This window comes from Madurella fahalii (genome assembly GCF_045866475.1).
Source record: "Madurella fahalii IFM 68171 DNA, scaffold_2, whole genome shotgun sequence".
In the NCBI taxonomy this organism is placed as follows: Eukaryota; Fungi; Ascomycota; class Sordariomycetes; order Sordariales; genus Madurella; species Madurella fahalii.
Window position 1 is genome coordinate 2203257 of NW_027263972.1, and position 24403 is coordinate 2227659.

At 56.6% G+C, this 24403-nt stretch overlaps 9 protein-coding genes across 9 annotated transcripts; 5 read left to right on the forward strand and 4 right to left on the reverse strand.

Moving 5' to 3' along the window:
• Positions 1-742: 742 nt before the first annotated feature.
• MFIFM68171_03390 (uncharacterized protein) lies at positions 743-2518 on the reverse strand (the record flags this gene model as incomplete). The annotated part of the gene is made up of 2 exons (XM_071058811.1): positions 743-1940; positions 1995-2518. 2 exons carry the CDS (start codon positions 2516-2518, stop codon positions 743-745), a joined length of 1722 nt encoding a protein of 573 aa, XP_070914912.1.
• Positions 2519-4253: 1735 nt separating this feature from the next.
• Positions 4254-6124, reverse strand: MFIFM68171_03391 (uncharacterized protein; the record flags this gene model as incomplete). Its single annotated transcript, XM_071058812.1, has 3 exons — positions 4254-5359; positions 5439-5649; positions 5723-6124. 3 exons carry the CDS (start codon positions 6122-6124, stop codon positions 4254-4256), a joined length of 1719 nt encoding a protein of 572 aa, XP_070914913.1.
• A 522-nt stretch (positions 6125-6646) lies between these two features.
• On the forward strand, positions 6647-9412 carry MFIFM68171_03392 (AAA+ ATPase domain-containing protein; the record flags this gene model as incomplete). The annotated part of the gene is made up of 5 exons (XM_071058813.1): positions 6647-6679; positions 6740-8522; positions 8602-8770; positions 8838-8917; positions 8976-9412. The coding sequence occupies 5 exons, from the start codon at positions 6647-6649 to the stop codon at positions 9410-9412; spliced, it is 2502 nt and encodes an 833-aa protein (XP_070914914.1).
• Positions 9413-10808: 1396 nt separating this feature from the next.
• Positions 10809-12613, reverse strand: MFIFM68171_03393 (Isotrichodermin C-15 hydroxylase (Cytochrome P-450 monooxygenase CYP65A1); the record flags this gene model as incomplete). Its single annotated transcript, XM_071058814.1, has 3 exons — positions 10809-11436; positions 11508-12319; positions 12392-12613. The coding sequence occupies 3 exons, from the start codon at positions 12611-12613 to the stop codon at positions 10809-10811; spliced, it is 1662 nt and encodes a 553-aa protein (XP_070914915.1).
• Positions 12614-13564: 951 nt separating this feature from the next.
• Positions 13565-15448, reverse strand: MFIFM68171_03394 (Sterol uptake control 2; the record flags this gene model as incomplete). Its single annotated transcript, XM_071058815.1, has 3 exons — positions 13565-14473; positions 14570-15331; positions 15389-15448. 3 exons carry the CDS (start codon positions 15446-15448, stop codon positions 13565-13567), a joined length of 1731 nt encoding a protein of 576 aa, XP_070914916.1.
• A 563-nt stretch (positions 15449-16011) lies between these two features.
• On the forward strand, positions 16012-17100 carry MFIFM68171_03395 (A retinal short-chain dehydrogenase/reductase; the record flags this gene model as incomplete). Its single annotated transcript, XM_071058816.1, has 1 exon — positions 16012-17100. One exon carries the CDS (start codon positions 16012-16014, stop codon positions 17098-17100), a length of 1089 nt encoding a protein of 362 aa, XP_070914917.1.
• Positions 17101-17627: 527 nt separating this feature from the next.
• On the forward strand, positions 17628-18809 carry MFIFM68171_03396 (Moproductrpene epsilon-lactone hydrolase-like protein; the record flags this gene model as incomplete). The annotated part of the gene is made up of 1 exon (XM_071058817.1): positions 17628-18809. One exon carries the CDS (start codon positions 17628-17630, stop codon positions 18807-18809), a length of 1182 nt encoding a protein of 393 aa, XP_070914918.1.
• Positions 18810-20052: 1243 nt separating this feature from the next.
• MFIFM68171_03397 (FAD-containing monooxygenase EthA) lies at positions 20053-21531 on the forward strand (the record flags this gene model as incomplete). The annotated part of the gene is made up of 1 exon (XM_071058818.1): positions 20053-21531. The coding sequence occupies one exon, from the start codon at positions 20053-20055 to the stop codon at positions 21529-21531; it is 1479 nt and encodes a 492-aa protein (XP_070914919.1).
• Positions 21532-22253: 722 nt separating this feature from the next.
• MFIFM68171_03398 (CSR1-phosphatidylinositol transfer) lies at positions 22254-23517 on the forward strand (the record flags this gene model as incomplete). The annotated part of the gene is made up of 2 exons (XM_071058819.1): positions 22254-22983; positions 23078-23517. 2 exons carry the CDS (start codon positions 22254-22256, stop codon positions 23515-23517), a joined length of 1170 nt encoding a protein of 389 aa, XP_070914920.1.
• Positions 23518-24403: the final 886 nt, after the last annotated feature.

A 24403-nucleotide genomic window follows, 5' to 3' on the forward strand; every position in this document is an offset into this window, starting at 1 on the left:
CGGGGGTAAATCTGACATTGGCCTGTGCCGCCGCTGGTGTGAATCTTCATCGACGGCGAGCGTATGAGTTCTGCTCAACCCCAATGGTGCAGATTTGGTGTGATGGTATCCAACCGCGACTTTCAAGGATAAGACAGGTTTTAAAGTGGTCCCTAATTTGCCCATCTCGCCCAGTTGCAACAATAATAGTATCACGCACCGGCACGCCGGCCCCAACCCCTGCCCACAATCCCGCTGATGCAGCTCTTCATTCAGGGGTTCCACGGCGCTCATCTCGAGTCAAATAAGGCTTTTAACTCACAACAGCGACAACAACAACAACGCCCCTCAACCATCATCAAAATGGAAATTCCTTTTCTGCATTGGATAATTGCACCGCCGAAGAGAAGCGAAGACTCCCCGTTCCCTCATTTCATTCATCAATCGTTGAATGCTAGTACATCCCCTGAAGCCAGTAGTATGTAGCCCTTAGCAAAAAAGAAATCTTGAGCTCCCTTCCGACCGTCGACCTCTGGAACTTGGGCATATCCCTATGCGCCATACTCTTCCTTTGGGTATCTTTGGGTATCCCAGTAAACCTCGACCAATGCCCATTGCGCCCGCCCATGCAACTGTTTATCCCTGAGCCTTCTTTATGTCCTTCCGGAAACCCCATTGTAAGTTGAGAACCCTCTCCTTCAAGAAAATCAGAAATCAAAAAAGAAATCAAACCCAGAAAAACAAAGCCAATATCTCACACCTCCTACTCCTCCTCCTCAACCAAGTCTTTCACCATGCTCCTCCAGCGCTTCTCTTCCTCCTCAATCTCCTCCTCCTCCCGTTGGTCGAACCCACCACCAACCCCAGCCCAAGCCCGCTGCTGCAGCTGCTGATTCGCCGCTGCCCACCTCTCCGCGAGTCTCCTCTCCTGGTGGAAGTCCCAGCGATCCCCCGCCATCAGCCTCAGCCGCCACGGAATTGTTATCTGCTGCTGCTGCTGCTGTCCAGCAGCGCCACCTTCAACCTCAGCGAGCACCGCAATCTCCTCCGCCGTCAACTCCAGCCTCGGATCCGCCACGTCCCTGAGCCTCGGCACGGGCAGGAACCGGCCCACCGTGATCATCCGCGGGGCCTCCGAGTCCTGCTGCTGCGTCGCGGCGTCCTCGTGCCCCGCCATCACCGCCTCGAACGCCGCCTTGCCCTTTTCCGAGACCGGGTCCAGGCCCATGTCCATCATGTGCAAGTCCAGCTCGGTGTACGGGGACGGTTTCTTGGGCTGCTCCGGGCTGTGGTGCTGGCGCTGGTGCTGGTGCTGTTGGGAAGGGGCAGAGCCGGCGGAACGAAAGGAAGACGAGGACGAGGACGAGGCGGCGGCAGCGGCGGCGGCGGAGGCGGGGTAGACTTCCCACCGCTTGACGCGGTCGTCGCCCTCGGTGTGGAACTCGGCCGGACGCGGCCACTCGCAGTCCGCCGGCGCGGCGAGGTTGAAGGGGTTGGGGAGGGCCAGCACGGTCGAGAGGCCGTCTTCGGCTGCCGGGGGGACAGGGTTGATTCTGGGGGGTGGGGGGACGACAGGGCCCGGTACGGAAAGGTTGGGGTTGGGGTTGTTGGTGGTGGTGGTGTTGCTGCCGGCTTTGTGGAGCCGGTTTTTGCGCGTCATGGCGCGTGCGGCAATCTCCCTGAGGAGCGCGAGGCGGGGGTTGTGCGGGTGCGGGTGCGGCGAGACGGTCAGGCCCCGGTATCGGGGGTCGAAGAAGGCGAGGCCGGCCTTCCTGCCCCAGCTGCCGTCGGCGGGGATGCCGGCGTGCTTGAGCGTCTGCCGCATCGGGCTGCCGTTGAAGTCGGCGGGCGTGGCGGCGCCGCCCATCGCATGCATGGCAAAGGCGTAGTCCAGTGCTGGGCTCTGCGAGTCGTGCAGCTGGAGCAGGAAGTCGACCGTGTCCGCGGTGGAGTGCTCTGCGCTAGCGGGGGAGTTAGATGAGAGTACGGCGCCGGGGAGAGACGGAATAACTTACGCGGTGCGTGCCTCGCTGTTCTCGACAGCGAAGTTCTTCTCTCCGATGTCCACGGCGGCGCGGGGCAGGGTATCGGGGACTTTGGGGGCAGCGGTGGGAGCATGGGCGCTGTGGTAGACCGGGATTGTTTTGGTCTCAACCTTGCCCGAGGAACCGATCACCTGGATCGTTTTCCACTGGCCGCCCTGGCGCCGGTCTTCCAGCGCCGCCTCCTTCGCCACGATCTTTGCCTTCAGTTTTGCGGCCTCGGCTTCCAGGATGTCGGCTTTGAGGCCGGCGTACTCGGCGGCGGTCTTGGGAAAAAAGGGGGACTTAGCGAGGCCCGCTTTCTCGGCGCCAGCGTGGAGGCGGCGGAAGTTGATGCGCACCTTCTCCTGGTTGCTGACCCAGACGTTGTTCCGGGCCCTAGGCAAAGGCTCGCCCTCATGGGCCTCGGCCTCGAGCACGTCGTAAAATTCGTCTTGATACGACACGCATGTCGCCCACGACTCCGCTCGCGACGCTGTCACGGGTGATTTATCCATGCTGGGATGGCGCGCGGAAAATGACGGGAGGCCCTATTTGACAGGGTTAGACGCCCGAACGGATAGAATTCAGCCGGACTTGCGATGGCAGCAACCGGAGGAATCGCTCTGGCCTAGCGGGGAAAGGGTGTATGCCACTGCCTTGTCGTTGTTGCCCGACGTTGACATTGTAAACTTCAGCATTGCTACCATGATACCCAACCAAGGCCGGAATGACAACACAGGGTCAGAACTGCCAGCGCCGGGGGAAAATGACAGAGGTTACCCCTACCCTTGGTAGGTACTTAGTGGCCCAGCTTGGAGCCCAGATCGGTAAGGAAATGCTGAATGGGGAGTGCCTCGGCGTATATACCGTCCCCGGGACCCTCTCATCACTGAGGCCGGTTTGCTATCGGGAGTTGATAGGTGATGGTGCCCGGAGCGGATACCAGTTCTTGATGGGGAAGCCCAAGAAGGTAAGGTTCAAGGTAAGCTGATAAACGACCCGCATCCACAACAACAACGAAAAGGCGACAGCATCAGAAGAGAGGAGATCTTGTTTGGGTAGACGAGCTGTCGATCAAGTTGTTAAAGAATGCTGTACTTACCTGGTTGGAGAGACGAAGTGGCGGCCAACGTCCGTGACAACTCTTGTAGTGGTTACGGCGGTATTCACAGCAGGGTACGCAACCCGGGGCCCGCTTCAGGGACTATGCGTGGATTGAGAACTGACCACAATAACAACCGCTTGTACAATAGGGAACCTTGTGCATTGTTTCGAAGGACGACATGCTTACTACCACCATCTCCGGCTCACGGCAGACTCGCTTCTCCAGCCCTTGCCATGTGACGAGTTGACCAGCTGCTACTAGCCCTCGTTGCTGGCTGCGGTTTCTATACCAGACTTAAAAAAACCCATCGAACCAAACTGTGCCTTATCAGGTCTCTAACTATCTCGCTCCCTAAATCTCGATTGCCCTAAAGACTAAGAATAAGACTCTCTATATATACGGGCCGTGTAGCAGTGCGCGACATGCCTAGGCTAGCCGTGTACAGCTGGCTATACCTGGCCTTCGGAATGAGTCTGCGCACCAGCGAACTGTTGAGCTGCAATTCCCTATCGATGGCGATTACTCCCCTTTAGCGAGTGGCATCCCTTGGTGAGCTGCTTCACCCTGTCGCTTTGAATTCATCTTTGTCGTTTTCCTGATAAACTTTAGTCCTTTCGGAGGTTACGCAGCCATCGGCCATCGAATATATTGTACGACTATTGCGATAGTCGGATCGGTAAAGCTTTGAGGGTGGAAGCTCCTTCGGGACAAGATAACTCAGGTAGTTATCGCTAACACAGCAGGAGAATGAAATGGAAATGGAAAGAAGACAGCGAAACGAACAGCAATTTTGTCTTCACACCCCCAAGTTCCCTTCCTTTACAGTCACCATATCATTGACAGGAGCTGCACCTCCCAGACTAATAGAAAGCAGTGAAAATCTTCATGGTGTTCATCCAATGCGTTTCTGCCCCCCCTTCCCTGTTGTGTCGTACGACATATGAGCGGCCAGAGAAACCGGAGAATATCGCAGCCTTTGACAGAGGCTGTGCGCGGACTAAGTCTAACACCCGCAGCCTTTATCGCCAAGTCATATTTGCCTCCGAGTTACCAGGCCTATCTACAGTGAAACACGGACGCCGAACCTGGCCAGTACCGTATAGAGGTAATTAGGTACGTTTCTTTCCAATTCACTCCATCTCAGTCTAATACACATCCTCGGCTTGGTCCACCTCGAGCACGGCAACGCTCTCGTCGCGCGTAGCGCCTAGTTCGTCCCCCTCGACGCCCAAGTCGACGCGGTTCACCACGGCCAGCACCTTGACCGTGACGCCCGCCGCGGCGTGCTCCACCAGGTGCACCAGGGTCTGAAGCAGCGCGCGGCCGGCGCTTCGATGGTGCTGGCTCCGGCCAGGTGTTCCCGGCGATGGCGAGCCCATGGCGCTTGCTGCGCGGCACTGGTCGACGCGGTCGAGTATAATCCACACCGTCGTCGTCGGCTTCTCAATTTTCTTGCTGCCGAAGAGATCCAGCGCGCGTGATGCCACGTCCTGCAGCTTCTGCTTGAGGTCAGCGGCCGAGGTGTCTGCGCCGTGCTGCTGAGCATGGTGGTATTCTTCGAGCTTAGCGCGCAGCTCGGCGAACTGCGCCCGGTCCGTCCGCAGGGCTTCCTTGCTGAGGGTCAGGAGCTGCAGCACTAGCGACGCGAGGACGTCGAGCGGCGTGTCCTCGACGTCGCGGTGGCCAATGAGGTAGAAGGCGCACGGGTTCGCGTTGTCGTCGGACGATGAAGATGTCCGCGTCAGCTTGGCGATCAGGTCCAGGGCGATGGGCGAGACCCAGCAGTGGATTGCCTCGAGGACGTCGTTGCGGCCGGCCAGCACCAGCAAGCTGGACTGGGGCGAGCGGAGCCAGTCCTGGAAGTCGGGGCCCTGCTCGACCTTGCGCAGACGCTGCTCGAGCCCCGTCGTGCCGTACCAGTTGCTCTGCTGGAACTCGGCGGCGACGTTGCAGCGGTGGCGCTCCAGCTGGGCCAGCTGCGCTTTGTCTGACATGGCCTCGAGACTCAGCAGCTTGCGCACCAACTCCAGGTCGTGGTCGTTCTGCATGTCCGAAATCTGGCTCTTGAGCTCCCTGATCTGCTCTTTGAGCTCCACGTTCTGCTGCCGCACCTGCCGAAGGTCGTTCTTAACCGCGTTGACGTTCTTGCTGAGCAGCTCCTCGCACACGAGCCGCACGTCGATCACGGCTTTCTGCACACGCGACGCCGGCTCGTCGAGGCGGTTGCCCTCCAGCGCCCGAGCCCATCGCCCTTGAGGTTTGTTAGATAAGGTATTTCTGGCGTAATCCATGGGTTCAGGTAGTTGAATTTTTAGGCCAGGGCAACGTACGTAGACTACCGCACGTATAAAAGTCTGATGCGGCAATGCAAAAGTCAATAAAGCTGTCGTAGGCATCTACGATCTTGGTCTGCAGCTGCTGGTCGAGCTCGTCGTCAGCGTTGTAAATGTGCTGGTACATCCTGACACCCGGGAGCCGGTCCTTGATGTCGGCAAGCGTCGATACAACCTGTCCTTCCATTGATGCCCGGTTCTTGGCGATCTTGTCTTAAAGGGTCAGTTATTGATTGCTCTCAACTGTGCTTGAGCCAAGATTGAAGTGCGTAGTTCATTACCGCAAAGACAAAGCAGATCGTTCCCATGGCCATGCCCCCATACGGCGCCCCAAAGTCCTTGATGATGTCCACAATGGGACTGACATTCTGCACGATGTCGTATGCCGCCGCGGCCAGTCGCGTAGCCCCCTGCGCCAGCCGCCCGGCCGCGTCGTCGTGCTCAATGTCGAATGCGTCTTTGGCCTCGAGAGAACCCTCCCAGAACTCCCTGAAGGCCTCCCTGCTGTTGATGCGCAGCGCTGACCGCTCTTGCTCCGTGAACTTGCGCGACTTGCTGGCCCAGCTGCGTAGGCGCGTCTGCTTCTCTTCGCAATTCTTGACTTTTTCGCTGTTCTTCGGACTGAAGGTCTTCTTGCTTTCACCCCTGCCGCCTCGGTCAGTCGTGCTCTCTCCACGAGCCATGGTTAATCGCCGACCATGGAGCAGATGTTGGAGAACTGAACATGCGAGGACAAGGCTGAGGGTGCGGACCACACTCTGCAAATATTGCCTGGCCATGCAGCTTGCTTGCTAAGCATATAAATGATATTATTAGAGCTGCAGGCGTCAGCCTACAGATTCTATGTACGTAATGTATACCATGTACCAGGATAGGTGCAATCAACAGCCCCTTATTTGCTCTTGATAGACACCTACTCAGCTATGATCAACGTTACAGAGAGGCACAGCATTTCTGTGATTGGGTGCACAAACTGCGCCCTGGGGGGGGGGGGGGGGGGGGGGAAGCGTATGAAACGTGGATTTACAATCACACAAGGCTCGATACCACTCTAGGACCTAATTAATCTGTACGCTGTCCCTTGTCGTCTTTATTAAGAGCTTTTGATTCAGCGCGCTTAGGGCTTCGGCGATTCAAACTTACCTTTGATCCATTAGTTAGTACCTCAAAATCTCCCCAGCCGCTCAAACAATAGCGCACCGACCATGGCCGACGCCGTCGATGCTCCTCCCAGGCCTGTAGGTTTAACGCCAAAGGACCTCTGTGACCGTGCCACGCCTTAGTTAACGCGCATACAGTCCCTCTTGGAGAAGCTCGCGGCTATTGAGAAGAGGCTGGCCGAGCTCGAGCAGGCGTGCAAGTGCCACTGCAACAAGGTCATCGAGGTCGCACTGGCCCCTAAGGATGAGGGCGTAAAGAAGGATGAGTTGGCCAAAGCTGACGTGGCTGCAGGCGAGGTCAAGGAGGACAAGGAGCCCGGAGCCAGGATCAAGGTGGTTGTCAGCCGGAAGGATCCTGCCACGGGCGAGGCCATTGAGGAGGACAGCAAGCTAAAGAAAGCCAGCGATGGCGATGCGGACGGCAACCAGTACGCCTTCATCTTGCGCAAGATCGTCTTCGAGGCCGGATTCTCTCCCAACTCGCCGCAGAACAGCTCGGAGATCGACATTACCAACCCCCACCTGTGGAGTCTACTGAAACAGCACCTGAGCTACTATCCGTATCACATCTTCCGTGACGCGCCCGTCGCCCTCGAGTCGCCCTACGAGGCCATCATTTTTCAGTTCGACGAGCTTGAGGCTGCCGCCGCAGCCGAGAAGCCCGGCGAGAGCGACGACGAGAGACAAGCGCGCGGCGACCTCAAGCTGCTTCTCGAAACCATAAGCGGCGGATCCTCGGGTGACGAGAAGCTCGATAAGTACTTCAAGATGCGGCCCAAGTACAAGTCGCAGAAGCCCGAGGCGATCCAGTTCGAGGATCTCTGGACTATCTTCCCGCCGGGCCAGCTCGTCTACGGCCGCCCGTTCCAAGGCGAGCACCAGGTCTTTGTCGTCAAGGACAACAAGGGTACTTGGCCGTGGCTCGACCGGAGCGGGCGTAAGTTTCTGCCCTGGAAGTTGGACGTGTGGTCGTACGACTGGAAGGACGGCTCGTTCGGCCGGACCGACTTCACCCTCAACTTTGACCACTTCGACGGCCACCTGCCGCTCCTCTCACTGCCCTACTACCCGTTTGAGCTACACCCAGAGAATGACGCCGTGCGGGCCGACCTCATCAAGAGGGGCAAGAGGTTCCGCGAGGTCTGCGAAGCTAAACACAGTCAGCGATTGTTTGAGTATAAGGGCAAGGCCATCTCGGAGAAGAAGGGCCTGTCGGGCATGCGGCACGGCGACGACGGTGGCGAAGGCGAGATTGACCTGCGGTCGAGCACCTCGTTGGAGCCGTTCGAATACGCCGGCATGATGATGGGCTTTGGAGGATTTGGAGGAGGTCGAGGCGCGGTCGATGCGGCGGCGGCGGCGGCGGCGGCGGTGCGGTCGTCGGAGGTGCAGAGCAGAGTCATGGTGGATTACGAGTCGTACTTCACGTACGGGCAGGCGGAGAGGCGCAACGGGCCGCTGGCTTCGGCCGGGGTGGGCACGGGGTGCGCGTGTTCTGATTGCATAAATAACGAGGAGTTGGCCCGGCGGTACCGCATTCACTTCGATGATCCCCAGGTGGCCGGCGCCAGGGACTGGGATGACGAGCAGTACCTGCTGTGCCCGCCGCGCGTACTAGGATACATCCTCGACCAGAAGCAGTGGGCGCAGCTACAAGTCACGCTGCTCGACTCGCTGGCCCCCGAGGAGGACAGCATGGACGCCTGGAATTCGCGCCTCAAGCTGGCCGACGATAGTGGTCCAGACAAGCGTAAGACAAAGGGCAAGAAGGCAGAGGCCCAATCCACCAAGGACCTCCTATTCGACCTCGTGCGCAGTCATGTCTCATCGACGGCCGAGATGTCGAATGACAACGAGGATGGCCTGGAAGTGGACGACATCATTCCCGGCAAGGGCAAGGGGCTTGTAATCCTCCTCTACGGTAAGTTGCTAGTCCTGCTGTGGCTAGTCCGGAACTGTCGGGTTTGATAGAGTGAGTTATCTGACACCTAAGTCGTTAGGCCCGCCTGGAGTCGGTAAGACATCGACTGCCGAGACTATCGCCATCGCCACCAAGAAGCCCCTGTTCTCGGTTAGCGTAGCCGACGTCGGCACGCAAGCGAAGCACGTCGAGTCAAATCTCTCAAGGATCTTCGCTCTGGCCACGAGATGGCAGGCAATCCTTCTGATGTTAGTATTATCTCAACTTATTTAGTAACCCCCTTACCGCATTTCGTGACTAACTGAGCGACGACAGTGACGAAGCCGATGTCTTCCTAGAGAGCCGCGGGCGCGGTAGTGCGATTCGGTCTACAGACAAGAACGCCCTAGTCTCGGGTGCGTGGATCTAGCTCCTGCCGAATCAAAGCATGAACATAAACTGACTACTGAACAGTCTTCCTTCGCGTGCTGGAGTACTACCAGGGCATCATGTTCCTGACGACGAACCAGATCGCTGAGTTCGATATTGCGATCCCGTCGCGGATCCACGTGTCGATCCAGTACGAGTCGCTCAAGGACTACCAGATGGAGGCCATTTTCCACGGGTTCTTGGAACCGCTGGACAAGCGCAAGCTGATCGAGGATTATGACGGCATCAAGGAGTGGCTGGAGGAGGTCGTGTACAAGGAGAAGCTCGACGGCCGCCAGATCCGCAACACGGTCACCACGGCACTCGGGCTCGCCCGCGCCGAGGCAAAGTACCGCCACCAAGGCGGCCGCCTGCGCAAGGACCATCTCAAGCGCGCCTTTGGCAACGTCAGCGCCTTCAAGCGTGACTTTAATACACAGTGGGAGCGCTACAAGGAGAGCCAGAAGCAGCTGATCAAGTGAGGGAATGCCTGATTTGGGTCAAGTCTTGGATTTCCACCACGTCTCATCTGACCCAATTACGAAGATTGGCGCTTTTATGATATAGCTTGATAGCAAGGAAGTTATACGAAATAGTTGATTGCCTATAATGTATGCCAAATTCCCAGATACTTGTCCCACCACAATCCGAACTGCCTGCCCTCCTTTTCACCAGCATCCCCAGCCCCTACCCAAACCACTCCGTCACCTCCTCAATACACAAGCTCAACAAGCCTCGCGCCTGCATTATCCCCGGCGATCACGCCGCGCCCCGGCACAACGGCGAGCAGCGCCGGTGCCCCTCTGCCTTGACCTGCCGCGGTGGGCCGTGTCGAGCGCGAGTGTGTGGCTGCTGATGCCATTCCGCCTTGCTGCCGCTGCAGGATTCTTGGCTACGCTGGCACTGGTTTTATTTCGTACTGCTGGTGCTGAGCGTGTGCCTGTGCCATTGAGACAGAAATAAAACAAGAAGTAGCACTATCCGCAGAGGGAAATTACGTAAACTGTTGTATTCACGAGGGAAGAAGTCACGAGCTACTGGCGTCGTAAGTCCCGTAACTAGCTATGTTTTGATAGTACACCTGAGGCAGCGGCAACACACATCATGTGGGATTGGAGATTTCGTAAACTTATTTAATAAGATAACTCCAGAAAATCAGATATTGCACAGATTGCTTTGCCACTGCAATTTTACAGTTTATGAATTGTTCTATAAATGACGAGGATTATTTTTTAATATAACTAGCTTAAATACGATAACATATCTTACAAACGAATGATGTATATCAGCGAATGATGCACGAACCTACAATTAATGCCACAAGAACTGGGTTAATACTGCCGAAACAGCTGGAACCAATTGAAACGACACTAAGAGCCGTTTTCTTCAGACGTCTTCACGACTACTTAACAAGTGCCCGCATTATAGCCGGGCATAGTACCTTTCAGGTAAGTTTATTATATAATTAGTTACGTATTTTTTTTTTTTTTTTTTTTTTTTTGACGACTACCATATGATGACGTTACGAACCTAGCATAACAAGACTTGAATTAAACATTGTTCATGCCTTACCACAATAACTGAGTGGTAATCATACATATACTTATACAGGAACAATTTTATTTTTTAAAACTACTTATTAGTGGTATCCACGTTTCCTTTGAAGTACCTAACTTTAGCTACTAGTAAGTAAGATGGGAACATGCCCCTAAAATCCATAGCGGCCGTGGATTACTAGGATAACCCGAGCTTAGGAAAATCATGGAGGGATCAGGGCAAAAGAGGTGCAGCTCAGCATCGCTTACTTAGGACCACGAATGACAATAGCAATTGCGAGTGCATAGATTCGCTTTATCTACCTACTAGGTAACCATGCTATTATGCAGCGCCACCATGCAGAGGCCTCATCTTCAAGTACATGCCATGCTCCGGCTTGATGGTGATGACCCCTCTCGGGACGATCTTGGACTCATCCATGGCCAGATCCCACGCGAAGGACGTCACCAGGGCGGCGAGCAGACAGCGCATCTCGGCCTTTGCGAATTCCTGGCCGATGCAGCTCCGCGGGCCCTGCAGGAAGGTCAGGAAGTCGTAGTTGCTCTTGGCGCTGCCGTGCCGGTTCGGCTTGCCGTCGTCGGCGTTGATCCACCGCTCTGGGCGGAACTCGGCCGCGTCTGGGCCCCAGATCTCGGGTGAGCGGTTGATCTGCCAGATGGACACCACCATCTCGGTGCCCTTGGGGATGAGCTGCTCGCCGAGGCGCGTGTCCCGGAGCGCCTCGCGCATGGTCAGCGGGACGGTGGGGTACAGGCGCAACGTCTCATGCATGATGCCGTTCAGGTATGGCATCTGCTTCAGCAGGCTGGCGAGGTCCGCTGGCGGGTCGTTCGTCTGGGGATTCTCTCCGAGCGCCTGAGTGACCTCGTCACGAAGCTTCTTTTGGATTTCGGGGTGCTTGGCGAGCAGGTACGCCGACCAGGTGAGTGCTGATGCTGTGGTTTCGTGCCTGAGATATGGATGATCAGTAACGGATGGATGGTAACTAAGTGGCTGCCCGTGGCAGTATTCTCGACATACCCTGCCGCTAAGAAGGTAAGAAGCTGGTCTTTGAGGACCTCGTCGTCAAAGTTGTTAGACTTGATCAGGAGGGACAAGATGTCGAAGTGGTCATCCTCCTTCTGGACGATTGCATGTCGCTTCTCCCTAATCAGATCCCTGCAGATGCTGTCGAGTGAAGTGATTAGGTAGACGAAGAGGTCGTTCATTTTCCACGGGAGCATCTTGATGAGGCGGTTACCAAAAGCCAGGTTGAGCGTCGCGAAAAAGATCTTCTCCCGGTCCGGCTCGAGCAGTTCTTCGTAGAGTTCCTGAAGCGGATCGCTTGCCTTCTCGACGGCGTTTATCTCGCGGCCCATGCCGGCAATCCCGATGATGTCCAGCGTGACCTTGCTCGCCCAACCAGTCAGTTCGAGCACAGCCGAACCCTTCGACTCAGCGCTCGCGCCATTGGAAATTTCGCTTTTCAGTCTACTCGTCAAGACGCCGGCTTTGGTCCATATCATGGGATACAGGTCCGTGATGTGCCTGACGTGGAAGGCAGGTTGTGTAATTTTCCGGAGGAATTTGTGCTTATCCTCCTCCAGGGTGATGAGACCATCGCCCAAGATGAGGCGCAAAAAGGCGGCGATCCTCCTTGGCTTGGCAAAATCGTAGCAGTTGTGTGAAAGCAAGTCGGCCAGCAGGTGCGGTTTGGCGACGAATATTTGGCGCCCGAAAGCATCCAGGGCAACTAGATCTTCATCCGGATAGCGCTTGGCCAGATCAAGAAACAAGTTTCCAGCAGGCCCTTCTTTGACAAGCAGGGCTCGATAAGCAGCGCTGATTACCGCCTACAGAAGGACCTGGTGAGTATGTATGCTCTTTAAGCACTTGAGAAGGAACGACATCAAGCTTTCACTTACTCTTGGACCAGGAATCCGTCGTAGAGGGCTCAGCAAATTTGGGTACAACAACGCCCAAAAGACGATGCCGAAAGCATAGTTGAGCAGAATTGTACCAACGACGGCTGTGAATCGACTATGTGAGCTGAAGTAGTCGGGCAATAGTCTGATAACCAGGAGATACTCCACGGCCCCGGCAATGGTGAGGCCGGGAAGACTGAACAGACGAGAAGCTATGGTCATAACGAGACTCCAGTAGGTAATTAGCCGCGAAGTAGGTAATGCTGGGGAGCCGGGAAGGAGAAGACAACGAAGATGGTAATCCTGTAATTAAACAAACGGAAAAGAATGGAATTCATTGACTCTTTTAAACCCAAGGTAGCTTAATCTGGAGATGGGCCTTGGAAACCTTGAAGTGTGCAAGGCAGCTTAACAGTCCACGCCCACTCGCAAGAAGACCCCGACACCCGCAACGCGCGTTGATTTGAACAGGAGGATAGCTACCTATGAGGCGCTAGAAGTCGCCTCCGCAAAGGGCCAAGCATCATCGCAGTGGAGTGTGTACAAATGGAATCCATGTCGTGATGCCACTGCTTGTGTCGATCGGGGATGCCCATTGTTGACCCGCTTAGAGAGCCCTGCACTTCGGGACTCGAGGCTTCGGATTGCGGCGCTGGCCCCGCTTATGCAGTTCGCAAGGTCTATCCCTATTCAGCTTAGCGTGCGAGCTCCAGGCACCTTCTCCGCGAGACGGGGCCCATGACTCGAATGAGCCACGCGACGACCGTGTTCAACGTATGTTACCTTACATACCATGCGGGACAGAGGACAAGGAGGCGACGGCTCTTCTCGCGGAGCGTTGCCGCAACATGCATGATTCCACTCCCCTGGGAGTGGGAGCCTCTAACGGTCACATGGAGACTTTGCATTTGTGCGCGTTGGCTGCCTCTTCCCATCGATCTGTCGTCAGAGGCACCACTAGCAGATCGTATCCGTGTCCGCAGATTCACGTGCGATAACTGGATTTACAGTCCAGTGCCTGCAGCACATGCTTTGTTTCATACGGTTAGGGCTGCTTTTTTATCCGTCATAGGATATGGTTACACAGAGATCGATATTCTAGGCGACCAGAAAGTTCCTGAACTTGCTATAGTAGGTAAGGTATTACCTACAGTTGAGAGCGGAGCCCCGGGGTCAAGAGCTGATCATGCATCCAAAATCCACCGCCTGGATTCGAGCTTGGCCTTGGCCTACCACTGTACATTGCGGTGAAGTAGCAACCATGGGAGAAACTGGGTCGTCTGCCGAGCTGCTGCTGGGGCTCGATCCCAGGGTCCGGCTCAGTATCCGCGACCGCAGAGCGACCTGCTCCTGCGCCCACCTCGACCTGTTGATGTCCTCCTCCTCCATGCCCACCGCAGCCCGAATCCCGATTCCGGCGTTGAGCCGTGCCAGAACGTCCATCGCCTTCCGGCTCTGCTCTGGCGTCAGATACGCGCACGATGACACCAGCCGAATTGAGTGGACAATGACTATGGCGGCAGCCCCGTCGTGCGCGAGTGACCCAGGGAGTCCGCCGGGACCGACATCGCCGAGCGCGTACGGCACGCTCGCTAGGATGTCGTCTATCACTGCGGCGACATCCAACTCAAGGAACGGGATGTACTCGGCTAACATGGCGCCCATGGCGTCCTGTTGTCCCTGTAGGTAGTGATGTGCGATCTTGCTCATCAGTAATATGAGGCGCGCGGACCGAACCAGGATGATTGTGCAGGCCGTCTCGACGTCGTAATGGGTCGTTCCAGAGGCAACTTCGCCCAGCGCCGTCGGCGTACCGCGCCCCTTGAACATGCTCTGCCAATAGGTTGCGGCCTCGACGTCCCAATGGTGGAATTCGTCGAGTGTTTCGGAGCACCTCTGTATTATGCATGCTTGTTCTTCGGCGTCGAGGTAAGTATGGCCCGACATTAGCCTGTGCCGTAACGTCAGCGTCCTCGACATCATGCCCAGGGCGCGCAGAAGAGGGTCGAAGGCGCCCCAGACCGTAGCGATGGCCCCGGGATCGACGTAAGTGTCGTCGTCATGTAAGAACGAATAGACTTGCTGCCAGAAATGACCGTCAGGATTACCTACTACTATAGTAGTTGACTTGACCAAACAACCGGGGGCGGATAGGGAGGCATGCTATGTATTACTCACCAACCGGATGAGGGACAAGAAAAGGAGTTCCGACCCTCGACTTGTCGCAATCTGCTCCGGCCCGCGTTTCTCGACAAGATAAAAGAGCCCAGGAGCGTGTTCACCTGGGCCGCCGTGCCGTTCGCCGCTAATGTCTTTCAGCACGCATAGTAGCAAGATCGACGTAATCACCTTGTCGTCGGTGGCTTGGTCTTCGGACCCGATGATGCTTTGCAGCATCCGAATGGCGCGACCATAATTCTTGTACGACTGTACGCGGAACTTCTCACCGCCGAATTTGTTGTAAGCCGCCATCTGGGCCACACTTAGGGTCGCCACCTCGAGGAGGCCATGGCCGTGGGAGTCGTACAGGCTGGGGAGGAAGCTCAAGTGGCCTGGAAAGCCATCCTCTGGGTTAGGTGATACGAAGCGATGGATGAAATAGAACAGAGAGACGTGGTCGTAGCAGGGCTCGGGCGCGCGGGCAACAGCATGGCTCCAAGCTACATTCTGCACGGCCTGTTGCTCTTTCTGTTGCTGGTGCTGTACTAGTACTAGTTGTTGTTCTTCGGCCTTCTCCGTCACTTCAAGTTGCTGAGAGCTTCGGCGTCTCGGGCTCTGGCTCCACTGTCCTTCCTTGCATTCCTGTGGTGCCGGTTCTGAACCCGCGGCCGTGACTGAGCTGGAGGTTCGGCGGTGTCTGAATTGGAACTGATCCGTGTAACCCGTGCATGGCTTGCCGTAGATGAAGCAACGGCGACATGACGGTCTGGTTTCGTCGCACTTTCATCCGCTGCGTGTCAGTCTCCAAGTGCCTCAGGGGTTGCATTCAGAACCAACCTTGACTTTGCGCTGGCGACAACGCAAACACCCCCTGCTGAAGTGCCCTGGGAATACCATCGTTACCAGATTAGATAGAGTCGCGTCTTGGCTGTGAACAGGCGATACGGAACTGTAGCCCTGGGGCCGGGCCCCGGTTGTGCCGGAAGGTGGAGGTGAGAAAATAATGGGCCGAGTACAAAACCTGGGGGAGAGCCCCAAGTTGGGCACTGTATTGATTGCCGCCGTCAACGACTGGAGAGCAGGGGAATGCGAGGAGTCGTCACCGCCAAGAGCAATTTACTCCGTGTGGTTTAGCTTGCGATGCCGTGCCGAGGTTGAGCAAGGGTCCAGATGATAGATCCCGGTCCGATGGAACTCTGATGCAGATCTCTCTAACAGGGGGCAGCAGATGGGCTCAACACCGAGACTTTCTCATCAGAGATGCCCCTTCGGATCATGAAGATGGAGATCGTATATCTTGCTGGATTTTGATACGGTCTTCAGTTTGCTTGTTCCCCTTGCGCTTGTTGACTCACTCCCGTCTACAGCCTATTCTGCTGGGTGCACTTGTGGATCTTCTGCCCCAATCAGCTTTAGGGTTAAACACATCTCCTCGTCCTCTCCAGCCTTCTTCACTCGGCATGGCTTCACTCCTCTACTCTCCAGCCATCGATGTGATCGCATCCGTGGGCCGTATGGTCCTCTCGCCTTTCTTTTCAGGCCCGATCCTCCTCTCCGTCACCTATTACCCGGATACCGTCCGCCATATAATCGCATCAACTGCCAAAAACCTCCCGGGGCAGGTTGCGATATGGCTTTCATCTTTCCCAAATCCCCCTGCGATAACAGCGCTGCGGTTTCTCCTTACCCTGAGCCTCCTCCGGACAGTGAACCGGGGGCTGAGCACCATGGCTTCCAATTCTTGGCGCTTCTTCGCGGCTAAGGGCTGGGACTGGCAGAACGAGATTGCCGTGGTCACGGGTGGTTCGAGCGGCATCGGAAGGGGCATTGTCGAGAGACTCGCGGCCCTTGGTGTACGAGTCGCCGTACTCGACATCCAGGACCTGCCCAAGGAGTTGCAGGGGAATGCGCGCATCCGCTTCTTCCATTGCGACGTGACGTCGTCCGAGTCCGTCGCGGCAGCCGCAGATGCTGTTCGCCGTGAGCTCGGACATGCTTCCATCCTCGTCAACAACGCCGGCGTCGCCCGACCCACGCCCATCCTTAAGACCAAAGAGGAGTTCCTGCGCAGGATACTCGGCGTCAATCTCATGTCTATGTGGTTCACGACGCAGCAGTTCCTCCCCCGCATGATCCAGCTCAACAAGGGCCACATCGTGACGGTGGCGAGCATCGCCTCCTTTGTCGCCCTGGCCACGGCCGCCGACTACTCGGCGACCAAGGCCGGAGCCCTGGCGTTCCACGAGTCCCTTACGTCTGAGATCAAGCACCAGTACAAGGCCCCGAACGTCCTGACATCCGTTGTCCACCCCAATTTTGTCAAGACGCCACTCCTTGACGACTTTTCCGGCCGCCTCGAGCGCGCTGGGGTCCGGCTGCTGACAAGCGACCTGATCGCGGATGAGGTGGTTGCTCGGATCAAAAGCAGGAGGGGCGGTCAGCTGGTAATCCCGAGCTCGGCAACGGGCATATCTGGAATCAGGGGGTGGCCGACGTGGCTCCAGGAGCTCGTGCGTGACGCTGTTGCGAGAGGGGCGGTGAAGCCGTAAATACCTACCGTACCTTAAGACAGCACTAATGGGATATCAAATTTGGTACATCTGCCGGTCAGATAGCCAGGAGCAATAATTGAAATAAAATATCTCAAGTGTAAAATGGTTATTCTAAAGTAGTTTGTTCCGTCCTCTGATTTTCTGGGCCGCACTCGTTGCATAGCACTCAATGCCTGAGAGCCGTAAATTGAAAAGACCTATCTGAAAATCTTGGATTAATGGCTGGAGAAAGCTGTATGTCCTATCATTAGCCTAGCTCATTTCATTTGATCTGCGCTTGACGATAACTCGCAGTTAACTTAAAGTGAGGCCAGCCTCACTCATGCAGCGTCCTATCAGGGTGACAAGCACCGCCGCATGGGATATGGGAACGACCCCTGTCAGCGGCTCTTCATGCGCTTTCCCCACCCGGCAACGCCTCTTATACAAAAATGGGACCTCACCCACACAAGAATGAAGTTTCAACGTCTCATCACTGCACCAACCCCCGCTCCGGACATCAGACAACTTCCAACACGAAAGAGATGCTGACTCCGAGCGTGAGCTTCCCGCTGGGTAGCAAAAGTGACAAGACTCGCTTATTGCTCCTCTTTACGTACTGCTACACCCTCCTAACGGCGCCTTTTCTGCTCGCTCGCTTCGCCCTCGACGTATTTTTGTGTTTGTTCCCATGGACGCGGCCGACGAAAGAGTGGTCACTTAACCAAGCGGCCCGTATGCGGGTCGTGAGGCTGGTCCTTCTCTACTGGTCTCGCCTGCGCTGGGGAGACCGACTGACACTCTACCCCCGCGGGGAACGCAACCGGTTCGAAGTGGTGCATCCACGATCGCCGAAGCTCTACAAAGGCGCCCTGTCTGACGCAGTCATCAAACCCGAGGCCATTGGGACAACATGGACACCGGCGCGGCCGCCACCTCCAGCACTGATACGGCCTGAGCTGACCGTGGCGCTGCACTTCCACGGCGGCGGGTTCGCCATCGGCAATGGGCGCGACGAGGACACGGGATATCTCGCGCGGACCCTGATACAGCATATGGGGTGCCGGTTTGTCTGCACGCCGCAATACCGGCTCTCCAGCGGCGGCAGCAACGGGCGATTCCCGGCCCCGGTGCAAGACGCTCTGACGGCCTATCTCTGGCTGCTCCACGAGAAGGGCATCCCGGCCCGTCAAATCGTCCTGTCGGGCGACTCGGCTGGTGGAACCATTGCCCTCGGCCTGTTGCGGTACCTCCACGAGCACGGTGCCGAGCTGGGCATCCCGGCCCCGGGCGCCGTCGCGCTCTGGTCGCCGTGGGTGGACGTGGCTGCGGCCCTCCACCAGGACATGCGCCACTCGCCCAACTACAGAACCGACTACCTCAACAAGGGATTCGGCCAGTGGGGTGCCGCCTCGGTCTCAGGCTACGGGGCGGTCGACCCCTCGGGACCATACCTGTCCCCGCTGCACCACCCGTTCCAGCCGCCGGTGGCCGGCTTGCCCATGTTTGTGCATGGCGGGGACCGAGAGGTGCTCTGGGACGACATCCAATTCGTGGCGCAACGCTACGGGGACACGGGCTGGAAGGTACACCTGGATGGGTCGAGGCACTGCCCCCATGACATCCTCTTGCTGGGTTCTAGGATTGGGTTTGAGAGGGAGGCCGAGGCGGCGGCGAGAGAAGCACGGGAGTTCCTCTTGGCAACGACAGACATGAAGCTCAGGTAGCTTGGTTTCGCGGGCAGGTGGGCGGAGAGGTCCGGGTTGGGTATCCTTGATGTGGAATAGCTTCCGATGTGATACGTGTACGTAATCGGTAGAGTGAGGAAATACGAATGCATTCATTATAAAGAGATCCAATATCGTCCCCGCGAACCTCATATGATAGATACATGACTTGGGGCGGGACGCGCCGAGGTAAGTGTAGCTAGTTTCGTGGAATGGATAACGGCAATGCGACGAGCGGGGGGGGAGGGGGTTCTTGGTTTAGGGGATAAGAAAAATAAATAAAATAATAATAATAAAATTCCCAAGTCGAAGCCGTGAAAAGCCAGGGGGTTTGTTGAAGTCGGTCGTGCGGGGTGCGGAGTGCAGAATGCGGAGAATGCGGAGCATGAGGGACAGGTAATGTGCGATGAACTGTGTTCCCTTTTGGGTTTAGTTTCCGAGCTGCTGTGCCATTGCATGGTTCCAGGACCCCACCTTCTTCCCCCACGCCAGCCAAGACAGTTACTACGTACTACTACTACCTTTGCACAATTCACGGCGGGTACGTGTAGCAATCACCAGCTTCCACAACAGCCATGATGTCAGACTGGCGACCTACGCGGCGGTGACGCGACGCCGACGATGCCCGCTCCTTCGGTGCTTGACGCTGCTCGCGGGTGCCTCCGCCGCCTCGGGATCCACCAGACCACCACAGAAAAGACACCGAATTGTACGGGTATCGTATCATGTATGGAGCACATGTGCCTGCTAAATAGCCCGAACTGTACTGAGTTTGCGACCCAGGACCCATATTGTGGAATCCTGGCGCCACTCAGGCATCCTAACCCCCGGGCAACAACGAGGACCCTGGATCGCTCCCAATCCTCGGGTGCCACCGGTCGCCTGGCATTTGGCGATCGGCTTGCGAGCTGCATCGAGTCCTAACCAGAGGTGCGTGCAAAGAGCCTATACGTACCAATTGTGGGTGGCGACGGTCCGATACAGGTGATGTCCAGGCATGAGGGACCAAGCCTCGGCAATGTTTTTCGTAGTGTTCATTTCGGCCTTCGTTTCCCATTCCGAGACACAGTCATGAGAACACGAAGTCGTGGATGCCTGTCGCTGTACCAATTACCGGCCTTGAGTTCTAGTAGAATAGGTAAGCAAGGTCCAAGTGTCCCTGGGGCGACACACTGGTTTGCTGCTGAGCTCCATCACTTTGTTACACGTCTCCGAGAGCCTTTTCAGATCTCGCTGCACCACCATGGCCAACGGCATCCCCAACGGGCGGCTTGATGACGACGGCCAGTTCTTCGACATCGTCATCATTGGCGCCGGTATCTCAGGCATCAACGCCGCGTACCGCATCCAAACCGAAGGGCCGGCCGACATAAGCTATGCTATTCTAGAGGGCCGGGACTCGCTCGGAGGAACTTGGGACTTGTTTCGTTATCCCGGCATCCGATCAGACTCGGACATCTTCACCTTTGGGTTTCACTGGAGTCCGTGGAAGCACAATGTCTCGCTCGCATCCGCCGACCAGATCAAAACCTACATGACGCAATCTGCCGAGTCCCAGGGCATTGACCAGCACATCCTCTACCGCCACAGCGTAGTGTCGGCAAACTGGAGCTCGGCAGAACAGATCTGGAAGCTTCAGGTTGCTGTGGCCGGACAAGACCAGCCCGTCATGTTCCGGTCACGCTTCCTGCTGCTGGGCACGGGCTACTACGACTACGAGAAGCCTCTCGAGGCGGTGATTCCGGGCATCGAGAACTTTGCCGGCCAGGTAATCCACCCGCAGTTCTGGCCCAAGGACTACGACTACACCGGCAAGGATGTCGTGATCATTGGCAGCGGCGCCACTGCTGTCACCCTTCTCCCATCCATGGCCGAGAAGGCCAAGCACGTCACAATGCTGCAGAGAAGCCCCGGCTATGTGTTTTCCCTGCCGTCAAACAGCATCTTCTCGACACTGCTTTTCGCCATTCTCCCGCTCAGCCTTGCTCACTACCTTAACCGCATCATGTGGCTCTTCAGGAGCCACCTGACCACCGTGCTCTGTCGGACGTGGCCCGGCCTGGCCAAGCTGATCATCAAGCGCCTGACCATCAAGCAGCTGCCGCCCGACATCCCGTGGGACCCCAACTTCAAGCCGCGATACAACCCGTGGGAACAGCGTTTCTGCGCCTGTGTCGATGGCGACTTCTTTGCCGCGCTCCGGTCCGGCAAGGCCGATGTGGTCACGGACACCATCAAGACCACCACCGACGAGACGGTCGAGCTGGACTCGGGCAAGAGCCTCCGCCCGGATGTGATCGTCACTGCCACGGGGCTGAAGCTCCGGTTCGGCGGCGGAATCCGGTTCGCGGTTGACGGCCGGCCGTTCAAGTGGTCCGACAAGTTTGCGTGGCGCGCGGCCATGCTGCAGGACGTGCCCAACCTGCTCTTCCTGACGGGCTACGAGACGGCATCGTGGACGCTGGGCGCCGATGTCAGTGCGCGCTTGTTCGTGCGCATCCTCCGGGAGATGCGGGCGAGGGGGGCTACAGTGGCGGTGCCGCGGCCGTCGCGGCCCATGCCGGAGAATCCCATGATGACGTTGACATCGACTTATCTCAAACCGGCGAGGGATGTGCTGCCCAAGGCCGGGACCGGGGTCTGGGCGGCGAAGACGAACTACTTTGCGGATATGGCTAGGGCGAACTGGGGCAGCCTATCGGCCGATTTGGAGTTCTCGTAGGCACTGTACACTTGATAGCCAATAGGGGTAGTAGATAAAAACAGAGCTCTGATTTCCCTTGATGACACTACGTAAGATAGGTACCACTAGCAAAGGTTGTGTGGTTTTCACCTAATCTACTCCCGGCCTCTGAGGCATGTGAGTCGGTACTATACTTACCTAAATACCCCTGTTAACGCGATGTCTACGTATAGTACTGTACAAGTCGCCCGTGAGCAGCCAATGCCATGCTTGCCTTGTGCTCGTGTCGTTGATCTCGTCGCGAATCACCCCTGTCCCAATCGTTCCCAGCGGGGGTCGTCTGCCACTCTACCCCACTCAGTCTGCAAGAGCTCGAGATCTTTGCCTGAGTGCGGGGTGCAGAAGCGCGCAGCGACCTACATACTTGACATACAGTTCCCACTTATCCGAATTAGGGGTTGCCTTCCGAGCCCTGCCTCCGGATTTGACGGTCCTTGGCACCAGGGACTCTTCGTTGAAACATGAGATATCAGCTCCGCTTAGACGCTCTAACTAATGGCGGGGGAATAGCAGTCAGCAGCAAGCTTTCAGACCCTCACATGGTCAATCCAACTAGTAGGTAGGCTGCTCTCTCGATGGTAAAATATCGATCCCAACATTGATCTTGCACACAGCTGCTTCCAGACGGCCCGTCCTGACGTCACTACCACTAGTACTACTAGCTGACAACCTTACCAACGTCTCTGAAGCTGAACTTCAACATGTCCAAAGACACCGTGATCGTCCCTCCTGGGCATCTCGGCAACCTGACGGCCGAAGAGGAGCGCAAGTTACAGGAGGCATGGATCCATCTCCTCCGGCTTTGCGGCGTCAAAGAGAGCATCCACCATGAGACGCCGGATCGGACACACGAATTCCAGGAGCACCTAAATGACAAGTCGGCCGACGGCTTCCGACAGCGACTGTGGAGCTTCATACTCGCGGACCACCCAGACGTGCTGGTGCTTCGCTTCCTCCGTGCCCGCAAGTGGGACGTGCAAAAGGCCCTGGCCATGCTCGTGTCTGCCGTCAACTGGCGCCACGGGCGGCGGCTCGAGGACGATATTATCCGCAAGGGCGACAGTGTCGGCATGACCAAAGAGCAGACGGCCGACGAGAAAAGCTTCATGGCGCAGTACCACTCGGGCAAGGCATACGTCCGCGGCACTGACAATGAGGGCCGCCCCGTTTTTATCATCAAGGTTCGCCTGCACGACCCGAAGCTGCAGTCGCCCGAGTCCATGGAGATGTTCGTCCTGCACAACATCGAGACCATCAGGAGCATGATCCGGCACCCGAACGAGAAGTCTTGCCTCATCTTCGATCTCACCGGATTCGGGCTCAAGAACATGGACTTCCACGTCGTCAAGTTTCTGGTTCAAGTTTTTGAGGCGAGGTACCCGGAATATCTGGGCGTAGTGCTCGTCCACAACGCGCCGTTCATATTTTGGGGTCAGTCACACAGCTTCTCCCAGCCCAACCCAACCCAACCCAACATACCGTACTTTGGAGAGACTTCTTTAATACTAACCGTGCGAGAATGCAGGAGTCTGGAACATAATTAAACCGTGGCTGGACCCAGTCATCGCATCCAAGATCAACTTCACAAGCGGCAACGCAGGTTTGGCACGCTTCATTGCGCAGGAGAACCTGCAAAAGTGCTACGGCGGCAAGGACAACTGGGAGTACAAGTACATCGAGCCGGTGGAAGGGGAGAACGAGCGGATGCAGTCAGAGAAGAAGGAGGAGGTTCAAGCTGAACGGAGTGAGCTCATTCGCCAGTTTGAGCAGCTGTCACTTGAATGGGTCAAGGCGAAGCCCGGTTCAGATGATGCCAAGCAGAAAGTCACCGAGAGGCGTGAGTTGGCAGAGCGGTTACGCGAGAGCCACTGGAAGCTGGATCCATACGTTCGGGCAAGGACGTACTATCACCGAGCAGGTGTGATTGACGCTCTCGGTGCAGTGGATTTCAAGGCAGCGAAATAGGAGGTACTACTAAGTGACTTCCTGCGAGACCAGGCCCTAGGTTGGGATGTCCAGTTGGTTTGGTCATGTCTGGGTAAACATCTTCTGTCTGCCCTAGTCAATGGATTGGTGTTCCGATACCTGTACTATTAGTTGTTCAGCATGAACCTGACGGATGAGAAACGGAGAACACTAAATAAGGTACCTAGGGTACCTTACTATTGCTTGTAGGAAAAAGCTTGTCACTGTACGATTTGCACAGGCTAGATCGCACCAAATGTTAGCCTCGTTGCCGCAAAGGTTGGAAGCAGGACAGAAACAGTCACCATTGGTAAACCAAACCGATGACCATTTTGCGAGGTGCATAGCCCGCCTCTCAGGTGGTAAGCCGAGCCGGGTCAGGAAGACCTCACGCTAATACCTCAATGCCTTGGAAACGCACATACCGTACAGATACGGAGTCATGCGGGGTAGCATCGATCTGTGGGGTATCCTACACTACTCGGGTCTCCGTACCCCAGATTACATTGCACCCCGATCCCCCGATCCCGGGGGTGGCCGGGGGTGTGGCGGGGGGCCCAAGGGGGAAGATGCTTGGCACCCACCCACTTTGGACTTTGGAGAAAGCAGTTCGTGCCTCGGATGTAAGCCCTAGAGCCAGGACCCGGTGTGGGTGGCAGGTCTGCCATGTTCGTTGGAAGATCCTAAGCCAAATTCGATGAAGCCAATAAGTACTCGGCTTGGAAATAACTTGGCTTCGTCCTTTTTGCTCCCGGGTCGCGACCTAAGCCTCTGAACCCCGTCCATCCTCACTCCGCGGCTCTGGGTGGGGTCTGTCCCAGATAAACCTTCTTCTCAACCTATCTCCTGGGACGCAATATAGGCACGTCAACTTCATCCGCACCAC